Source organism: Plecotus auritus (genome assembly GCF_963455305.1).
Source record: "Plecotus auritus genome assembly, chromosome: 9".
NCBI classification, from domain to species: Eukaryota; Metazoa; Chordata; class Mammalia; order Chiroptera; family Vespertilionidae; genus Plecotus; species Plecotus auritus.
Window position 1 is genome coordinate 152,373,920 of NC_137783.1, and position 10,546 is coordinate 152,384,465.

The 10,546-nt window shown below is 56.8% G+C and overlaps 1 protein-coding gene across 1 annotated transcript; it reads right to left on the reverse strand.

Moving 5' to 3' along the window:
- Positions 1-2,135: 2,135 nt before the first annotated feature.
- On the reverse strand, positions 2,136-10,291 carry LOC308234216 (phospholipase A and acyltransferase 4-like). The gene is made up of 5 exons (XM_080641647.1): positions 10,227-10,291; positions 6,689-6,797; positions 4,712-4,980; positions 3,334-3,471; positions 2,136-2,725 (listed from the first exon to the last, which is right to left on the reverse strand). Exons 1-4 carry the CDS (start codon positions 10,257-10,259, stop codon positions 3,373-3,375), a joined length of 510 nt encoding a protein of 169 aa, XP_080497773.1. The 5' UTR covers positions 10,260-10,291; the 3' UTR covers positions 2,136-2,725; positions 3,334-3,372.
- Between the last annotated feature and the right edge of the window lie 255 nt (positions 10,292-10,546).

The window sequence follows — 10,546 nt, forward strand, 5'->3', positions numbered from 1 at the left end:
AGGGAGGGGCCATCTCCCCACTCCCATGCCCGATGGAGCTGGGCACACAGAAAGCCTGTTGGTATAATGTCAGTCTCTGAACAGCCAGTTCATCCAATGAGCAGCTTCTATATTCACTGGCTGTGTGTGTGTGTGTGTGTGTGTGTGTGTGTACACATTAGTTCACCAGTTCTTATTCCCTTTTTAAAAGGGCATTTGACCCTGGCCAGTGTGGCTCCGTTGGTTGGAGCATCGTCCTGTACACAGAGAGGGCGAGAGAGAGAAACATCTCACATCGATGTTTCACTCTCTCCCCCTCCTTCTCTAAAAATCAATGGAAAAAATATCCTCAGATGAAGATTAACAAAAAAATAAAACAGTAAGTTATTCCTCAATAAGCCTAAATTTGTAAAGCCTGCGTTTGGCTTTAAAATTCACAGGTGTAGGCACACACCTGCTGGACAGCTGCTGGTAACGGTGGCACCGTCAGCCATGACATGCAGGCATCGGTTTTATTTGGCCAGTTCCCTGCTGCGGGTGGTTCCCAAGCTTTCGGCATTTGCTTTAATGCCATGATGCTCTGGGAGGGATCGGAGGTTGGCCCACCCCCGTCAGGCCACCCCTCCCTCCATACCTCCCCTCTGCTGTCCATCCCACCCCTGCACGACCGGGCGGTGGGGTTCTCATCTGCTCTACAGAGGGTGCAGCTGAACGTAGGGCTCCAGTCACACGGGCAAGTCACAGGTCGGCAACGGAGGCCCCCGGGTCCAAATGGGTCGGCCAGGTGGGAGGCCCACGCTCCTCCCGGGCCGCTGCAGCCAGCTGTGCGCTGTGTCCTCCTCATGTGCCCCCAGAGCACCGAGCACACAGAAAGGGGCGCTTCCCTGGGACTGTGTGTGGGCTGGAAGTGAACCCCAGTATCGCCTGGAGTAAAGGCCAGCAGCCCGTCTCTCCACGAGCTCGCTGCTAAGGAAGAGGAGCGGCTGCCAGACCGAGCAGGGAACATCATGCAGCCAATGACACGGAGTGCCCACCATGCCAGGCCCTGGGTCAGACAGCGCACGAGTGGGCACCGCTAACACTCCCATCCCCAGCGGCCGAGGCTCCTTTCCTGCTGCTGCTCTCCAGGCCTCTCGGCTCCAGAAGAATTAGTGTCGTGATGTCCCCACCATTGCGGGTCCCCAACACCTCACTCCACGGCTTTTCCTTCGGCGTCAGCTCAGCAGCATCTCTCCTCCAGGCCCGCAGCTCTGGGGTTCCTGTTCAAGTTGCCGAGAGAGAATCTGGCTCAGCTCACCGCATCCTAGCTCAGCCTTCTGATTGGCTGCTGTTGGGTCAGGTAAGCACACTGAGACAATCAGTTCTGACTGATGGGGCCAGTCACATGGTTTGAACCTGACCCTGGAGGCAGAGGCAGTTTCACTTGGAGGGGACTCATGGTGAATCAAACTGCACGGATTGGCACCCCTGGCCCAGGGCACCCAGGGGAGGGGACGGAGCTGGCACCACCCTTGGGTCCCTCCAGAGCTGCTGGGAGCCTGGGTCTGGTGCCAGAGGAGATTTACCGCCTAGAATTAGAGCCCGGAGCTCACCTCTCCCATAAGACCCGAGTCCCCGGATTCCCGTCTCCCACTGCTATTGGGTGAGCTTTAGACCAAGAAGCGAGAAGCCTTCTCCCGTCGCTCACCCGCTGGTTATTGGGCTCACAGAGCAGCTGTGCCCTCTGACCCAGAGGTAGCCTGGGCGCAAGGCCAGCATGGATCCTTCCGGAACCCCCGCATGGAGGCTGACATTTGAGCCTGGGGATCTGAGCAAGGCGCTCTTTGGCAGCAAGTAGAAGTCATTCTCTTTGTTCTTCAACCTCCTGATGGCACCGAGCTTCGTCCCAGCCTGGTGTCTGTGCACCGAGGGGATCGAGGGGCCCCCCCGCCCCCCACTTTCTCATGCCTGGGAAGGTACAGCCCAGGTGAGGGGACGCCCCCAGATCTCTAGTCAGGGTGTTAGGGGCTGTGCTGCCCACCATGGAGAGTGGCCATTCAGTAGGGCCACTGGTGGCAGAGGCTGGGAGAGGAAGTAGAGGGCATGAGGCCCCGCCCCTTTTGGGACCACACCCAGGGCACACTAGGTACTAGCGGAGGGATACTCTGAGGAGGTTAAGTTTCATAAAATAATTTTATTTTTAGAGAAATTTTAGGTTTAGAGAGAAATTGAGAGGAAGGTACAGAGATTTCCCATATGACCCCTCCCCCCACACAAGCAGAGCCTCCCCCATTATCAACTTCCCTCTCCCCAGCCTGTATTTTTGTTGTACGTGAGGAACCCACATCAGCACATCATTACAACCCACAGACCTTAGTTTAGCCCAAGAGTCACTCTTGGTGTGGTGCATTCTATGCATCTGGACACATTAGAATGACATGTGTCCATCATTACAGTGTCACACAGCAGTTTCACTCATTTCAATATTCAACCAGGGGCAGCTTGAGCCATGGCAAGTAGGGCTCAGGAGGATGATTTAATTCCATGTGGGAGTCACTGATGGGTGAGGACTTCACCTTTGAGTTAAAAAAAAAAAAGAAGCCCGGTGGCTCAGTGGTTGAGGGTCGAACAGGAGGTCACCGTTTGATTCCCGATCGGCACATATGCCCGGGTTGCGGCTCAATCCTGGTGTGGGAGGTGCAGGAGGCAGTCGATCAATGATCCTCTCTCATCACTGATGTTTCTATCTGTCCTTCTCCCTTCCTCTCTGGAAAAAAAAATGTGAAAGAAAAACACAACTTCTAAAAGGTGGGCTGACTGAAGGAGGTAGGAGGTACAGGAAAGATGTTGGGAGATGTTTATGCCTCATCGGGGGATTCAAGGACCAGAGGTGGGACTGCACGGGGAGGTAATTGTGTGTTTCTTTTTGCACCATGAGAGTAAATGAGTGATGTCTGCTGACCACAGTGGTCAACTACAGAGAACAAGTAGACAGTCCATTGAGCACCTACTCCAGGCCGGCCAGGGGCTGGGATCCTCCACCCACCACCTTCTCTGATCTTCTTAGAGTGGATCCTGGGCCCCAGCTCGGAGAGGAAGGGACTGAGGCTCTGAGAGTCCAGAGCTTTCCCAAAGTCACACGGACAGAAAAGGCTGGCTTCCCCCACAGGTGCCCCGGTGCTTCTGTTCTGGTTTAGGTGCCACAGAGGCAGCAGAATTCCTCCTTGAAGGGGACATAGGTTCACGTATGAATTCTTCAGTATTGGCACAATTGGTCCATCCTTCAGCCAGGAAGAGAGGGACAGTGAGAGACAGAAGGACAGGTTGCCCAAGAGCTCGGGTCAAGGGGACAGGACTGTGCGAGGTCTTCTCTACCGTGGCTTCTAACTCGGGGTTTTGTGCCCCATCAGGCTGTCACTGGCGTTGGGATCGCTTGCTCGCGAAACCAATGGTGGCACCAATCGCAGCTAAGGCTCCAGCGCCCGCAGTTACTCCGGTCTTGAACTTTTCTGCCTGAAAGAGAGCAGCCCAGGTTCACAGTCCACAGCAAGACCAGGCAGGTCCTCCCTCCGCCAAAGGGGCTGGAGGCCACACTCATGCTCCCACCTTCCCCAGGCCTGGCCTCTCGGAGATGCTGGCCTTGTCCCAACAACCCTTCCCTGGGAAGCCGAAGGTGTGACCACTTGTCAGTGCTGGGCTTGTCTGGATGTGTCCTGACAACTGGCAGGGTGGACGGATGGAATCCTGTGTGAGCCTCCTGGGTGGGCCACTTGGTCCTGATGGAGGTGGTAGGGGAGGGGCCTTCCTGCCTGGGCTCCTGGGGCCAGAGCTCTGGGGGTGAAAGTGGGAATGGCTCTGTGGTCAGGGCTCTCCCTGGGCTCCAGCTCTGCAGAGGGAGGTGGTGGCAGAGCTGAGGGGGACGATGGGAAACCATGGCCTCAGGGATCACTGTGCTCTGTGTACTGTTCCCAAGTGCAGCCTGGAAACTTCTATCTCCACCCCCACCTCAGCCTGAACCCCAGACTCACACGTAAAACTGCTACTCAAAGGTCCAAACAGATGTCTAACTGGTCACCTCAACTCCCCACATGAGCATCAAATCCTTAATATCTCTCCCAAAACTCCTCCTCATTCTCCTCCATCCAGGCTGCCCAGCACCCAGTCACAGGGGCTGTGAGCCCTGGAGGTGCTGTGGTTCAGCAGAAAGAGCCAGGACCACTGGGGGTTGAATCCCGCTTCTGCCCCTTACTGTGTGTTTGTGACAATGAACTCAGAAGAGGGCAAAGGGGATGGGTTAAAGCTCTGCCCAGATCTTCCATAACATGTTCTTGAGCTCTTACACCGGCCACAGACCTGAGCATCTCTTGCCCGAAGACTCTCTGGGGCCTTAGGACACCTGTCATGGTGCAGGGCTGACCCAGACTTTGCCTGACAGCACACAGGGCATCAGGAGCTGCCTTTAGGGTGGGTCTTAGAGGCAAAGGATCCCAAAGGGATAGAGGAGCCCAGAGCCCTAGAGGTCCCCCAAACATCCCCTCCTCTTGCACATGGGGAAACTGAGGCCAGAGAGGAAGTGCCCTGTCCAAAGACCCTGAGTGGATTAAAAGCAGATGTGAGATTTGTTCTCAAACATCCTGACTCCCAGCCAACAAGACCCTGAGAGCTCCCTTTTGAATTATTCAAGGTAATTCTTGTCACCCCCACTCCAAGTAGACCTCCAGAAGGGAGAGAGCCCCTGAAGAGAGGGCCTTACCTGCCGGCTGCGGGCCTTGCCGTATCTCAGATCGGTGACAAAGTGCTCACAGTTCCTGTTCTTAACACTGTACTCCAACTCCTTACCGACCATCTCCTCCGCAGAACGGATAATCTTGTTCACGGGCAGTGGTGAGTACTCATGGTCCAAGTGGTTGTTGACCCAATAGCGGCAGCCCCCCACCACATCACTCAGGAGCTCCCTTTTCACCACACCTCTGCTGCTCAGCACAGAGAAGAGGCTGCAGGACCCAGCCCCGGGGTACTCATCTGGAATCAGACACAAGAGTATCAGCAACTGCAGGGGAGGCCTGGGAGGGGAGAGGTCACAAGGCAGGGAGGAAGGGCCAGGGGGTCACACTATTGAGCTCTGGTGTCTGTCCCTTCACCAATGTGATTGGAGGATTCCATCATTTTGCTCTTTTCCTTAACGAGCTGTGAATACTTTTCATGTTAATCAATGTTGTGATGGTCAATAGCTGCCACTGTGTTCCATTACATGAATGGACATTATATGAATTTACGGTAGTAAACTATATTTTCATGTTTGCACTTGTGTGTTTCAGAAAGAGATCAAAGTAGTTGTGGTCCCACTGGGTTTCAGACTCTGCTGTGCAATTTTCATACATTCTCTCATTATTCTCCTTTTGAACTTCATGGTAAACACTCTCATGTCCGTTCAACAACCGATATTGGACCTGAGGCATCATGGGCCTTTTCTGGCCCAGCTCTGGCCACATGGAGAGGCCACACAGCACTTCCAGCTGGTGGCGTCCAATCCATTGAGCCTGGAGCCCGGGATTTGCTCTCTAAGAGGAGGGAACTAGAGAGCACGCTAACCAGTAGGCTCCTTTATGTGTGAGTCTTGAGGCTGATGCTGCCCTTAGCACCGCCCTGGAGGAAGCACTACTTGCACACTCACACACAAGCAGGACCCGCTCCTCACACTCACAATCCCTGTTCCAAGCCTCCTAAGTGTCGACTGGATTAGGGGGTTTCGCTTACTATTTGCCATCAATGCTGACAGTTTTCAGCTCTGTCAGTGTAGGTGACAGCAAATAGAAACCTGCTCAGTCACAAGGAGATTCTTGTGATCATGAGAAGTTTCTGTCCAGCGAGAATGCAAACGCTTGCTGTCCAAGGTGTGGGTGCCACTGCTCTGCAGGGCACCAGCCCCTGTGCCTCCCAGTCCGCGGTCTCCTCCCAGCACCTTCCTTTCATGGACGACTCACACGTCTGGGCCCTGCCTTCTCCTCTGCCTGCCTGTCATCCTGCTTCTGCTCTCCCTGCATTACTTCAAGGGTCCAGGAGCTCGTGTGCGTGTGTGTGAGACTCTCTGTGAGGTGTGACCTGGGAGAGCTGCTCCGTGGAGGGTGTTCAGGAAGCCCTCTCAGGACGCCCTGTTCTGTGACATCCTCTGGGCACAGGACACAGCCTGAGAGGCAGTCCCTCCATGAGAGCGGGACACCCAGACACGCTGCTGGTTTAGAGAAATCTGTCTGCTCGCCCAGCTAACCGGTCCGAGCTGGAGAGCATCCAATGTGGGTGCAGCCTGGCTTCCCAGGGGCCCACGAACCTCTTTCCCTGCTGAGTCAGGACCCGAGGGACCACTGAGATGCCCCCAAGGGACACGGATGTACAGTGAGCCCACGCACTGCCCAGGGAGAACCCAGCGAGGGTTCCAGGGTGGCACTTGGCTTTTAATTGTTCTCATGAGGCTCGTGTTGGGCAAATGCAGCTCGCGAGCCACATGCGGCTCTTTGGCCCCTTGAGTGTGGCTCTTCCACAGAATACCACGGCCTGGGCGAGTCTATTTTGAAGAAGTGGCGTCAGAAGAAGTTTAAGTTTAAAAAATTTGTCTCTCAAAAGAAATTTTAATAGTTGTACTGTTGATATTTGGCTCTGTTGACTAATGAGTTTGCCGACCACTGCATTAGGCTAATAAATCTTTGGTAAATCCTACTTTCAACCCCCTTACCTGGGGGAGCCAGGTGGATCACATATCCATCGCCCACATAGAGGGCCCAGTGGGAGTAGCCGATGCGGGAAATCTCAATCAGGTCTCCAGGCTTGGGCTCTTCACGAAACTGCAAGAGAAGAGCCAGGAAGGGGAGAGATTTCAGGGAGCTGCAGAGGGCCGGCTGGGAGGAGCTGGGCAGGGGAGTCCACGCGGATGTTCATCGCCTGGTGAGCGTGTGGAGGGCACTCTGGCCCCTGTGAGGCCCTCAGCCTCTGGCGCTTTCAGAGCGTGCCCTTGGGGAACTGGAAGCCTGGAATCTGGTTGCCCCGAGGGAGGGAAGCCTGGAAACATGACCTTGTGCTTTGGGAGAGTGAAGAATTGTCCAGAGAGTGTAATGCATGCGTGTCTGTGTTTTTTGCACATGTATGTTGTATGTGGTGCGTGTATATGCCCACACATGAGGATGCCGACGAGCATATGTGGGTGTATTGTGCACCTGTCCGGAGGGTGATGACACGATTGCTGTGTGCAAAGCCCCTTCGTGGAGGCTGGGACCCAGGCTCATCCCCAGCCACATGGGGCAGGTGAGTCTGAGCTTCTGCCTCACACACTGCCCGCAGGTGCTCACATGCCTCTTGCCCTGGCTGAGCATGGCCCCCACAGGCTCCCCCTCACACTCTGCCCCTCCAGCCCCGGTGCACCCGCCCTCAGACATGCCGACCTGAGGGACAGAACTGACAGCCTAGTGAGGGGACTGAGCGTTGAGGAGGCCCTAGTGTGGCGGCCCCTCTTCCAGAGCTGGGGGGGTGGAGGGGGCAGACGGGGCTCACACACTCAGGCAGCAGGCTCTGCTGGCACTCTCCCCACCATGACGGCCACCCTCCAAGCCCAGGGGAGGAAGCAGCACCCCTTGCTCAGCTGGGGAAACTGAGGATCAGAGAGGGAGAGGGACTTGCCCGGGACACTCAGCTGGCGGTGGCTGCCCTGGGTCTTCTCTGTCCCATCTCCTCCTGTCCCTTTCCTCCCTCCCTCCCTGCCTCACCACCTCCTCCCTCTCCTCAGTGCCCCCCCAGGGCACCACAGCACCTGATCAGAGAATTTTTCAGCTTTTCTTTGTCTCTGTGTCTGACCTCAGCGAATGAGAAACCTCCTGCAGCCTCACCCCAGGCGGCCCAACCTGAGGCCAGGGCTCAGCTTCCCTTTGGCCCATTCCATGCCGGTACCCAGCAGCCCACGCTCACCCCGAACACGTCTCCTGATTCACCTCCTCGTCCATCTCCCGCCCGTGACTCAGCTCAGGGCACCAGGTCCCGATTTTGTGACCCCACAGTTTCCTGACAAGGTTCCCTGCCTCCTGTCCCTTCACCTCCACAGCCAGTCCCCCAGGGCCCCTCATTGTCCTTCCCAAATGTCCCAACTGTCCATGACCCTCCTCTGGCCTCAGGGCACAGGCATGCCCCTGGGCAGCCACAGCTCCTCCTGACCCTTCCCCACCCTCCTGGCCCCACCTGTCCTCGCCCCCCTGGGCTGGCTGAAGGCCTTGCCTTCCCCTCCCAACAGCTCCCTCTGGCCTGTGCTCCTCTGCACCCAGCTTTTCTCTGCCCCCAGCCTCTGCTCCATGCCCACTCCTCCTCTCCTCCCCCCAGACAGACATCTACTCTGAGGAGCTGCCCTGAAGGCCCAGCCTGGCTCAGGTGCCACGCTCAGGGTCCCCAGCCCCCGGGACTTCCACCTCTCCCCACGGGATCTTGCTCTGCTGCGGTCCCTGTGCCTGTCCCACCCCCACTGGGCTTTGAGCTCCATCAGGGGGATCCTGTGTGCTCGGCCCTCCCTCCCTGCATCTCCTGGGTCCTGAGAGGGGCCTGGTGTGGGACAGGAGGGAAGGACCTGTGGGAGCAGGAGGGCTGGAGGGCCCAGGACCAGGGCTCAGGCCAGGCCGGCCCAGAGTTGGTGTCCATCTGAGGGAGAACAAGGGCATTTCTCACTCCAAAATGAAATGGTGACTTAAGGGGAGGCCTGGGCACTGTCCCAGGAGCAGGGCAGTGAGCTGGCGCCTGGTCTGGGGAGGCAGCGGTTCCCTGGAGCAGTGAAGCAGGTGGACTGAGCTCTGGATTGTGCAGGAACCTTCCCGGAATCACCCTAATTCCCGTAAGAGCCCAGCCCAGCTGCCTGCTTTTCTGCTGCACACTACGTGCTGGGCCCGCCCCTCCCGGATCCTGTGTGAGTCTGGACTCCAGGGCTAATGGGGATGGGGGAGCTGTCCTCGTTGGACGCTGAGAACCGAATGCGTGGCATCCAGCAGACACATGCCTGGGAGGAAGGAGGACCGAGAACAGAGGGGCTGAGGTGGCACCGAACCCCAGCAGCAGCTGCGGCCCACGGCTAAATGTCCTACAAGGCACAGGCCCCACAGCTAAGATTTATCTGGATCAAGATGTCATTGGTGCTGAGGCGGAGATTCTGTGCTAAGCTCTCATTAAAAACACAGAAGAGGAGGCCAAGCTGATGAGTCCACAACTGGAGTGAAATGGAATTAAAAAAATACTCAATTAAGGTAAAAAGCAGAAGAAGAAAAAGAAGGGAATAGAGGAATCATGGGACAAGTAGAAAGCAACATATTTCTAAATAACCCCTGTGAGCACCAATCCTGAAGGCCTGAAAAAAGTGTTCAGTTGGGGTGAGTAAATGAATATACACAATAAACACACACCGGTAAACACCCACGGGACGCAGTCCAGCCGCAGTGAAAGGGAAATGTGAATGCTCACGTTGGAGACGAGGTTGTCTCCGGTCAGTACTCCAGCTCCCGTCTCAGCAAACAGGAACGGGAAGGCTACAACAATGGCAAGAGCAAGGAAGGAAGGAACAGGGCGCAGAAACCAGGGAAATGGAAAACACAGAAAGAGTAGAGAAAATCGAACACACAAAAGCTGGATCTTTGAAAACATCGATTATGTCCACAAACGTTTTGAAAGATTACAAAGGAAGAGAGAAGATACGGATGACCAGGATTGGAACAGAAGCGGGGCTGTTCCTTCAGAACCTGCGGGCATCGGAGGCGCACAGGGAATCCTGGGCAGAGCGTCACACACTTGACATTCTGGTGAAATGGACCAATTTCTGAAAAAGCACAACGTACACTCTCAACCAGACACGGAAACCTCACCTCTCTTCACGGTCTTTCAGTGCAAAGAAGTGCTCACGTGCTGGCCAGACCCACAGCGGAGGCCGTGAGGGGGACCAGGCAGGGAGGTGGGCGAGCGCCAGGCCCACAGCCAGGCCACCAGGGGGGCAGCGGCAGGAGAGGCGAGACCGCGGCTGCAGGACCCCCTGAGCACGTGGAAGCTGGACACGGGCCTCAGAGGCGGAGTCCATGCCCAGCAGCTGCAGCCGGGCCTGCGAGGGGCAGGCACCACCCCATGGGGCGCTCTGCCCACACTCATGGCCTCTGGGCTGGCACCGTGAGGCCCTCACCCTGAGCAGGAGGGCGTGAGCGGAGGGGAGGGCAGGCCATGGCGCTCTGTGCTGCTCAGACGCCTTTAGGGGTGAAACTCACTTGGAAACAGGGAGGACGCAGCCGGGAACCCATTCTCCTTCCTGGCCGGAGGAGCCATGGCCGTTCGACCCGCGAGTCCGGAGGCTGTGTGGCCCAGGGAAGCGGGAGCCGGGGTCATGGGGTCATGCTGGGAAAGGGGGGCCTTCCTGCGCCCCTGCACACAGTGCTTCCTGATGGAGGGAGGGAGGGGCTCTGCCAGGTCCTCACTCTGGCTGCGCTTCCCTCCCACCTGCAGGGCTGCTCCCCCTCCTGCTCCCCTGAGGCCTGAGAGCTGGGCAGGCCTCCCTGTGGCCTCCAGCAAAGCTGTGTGTGACAGTGAC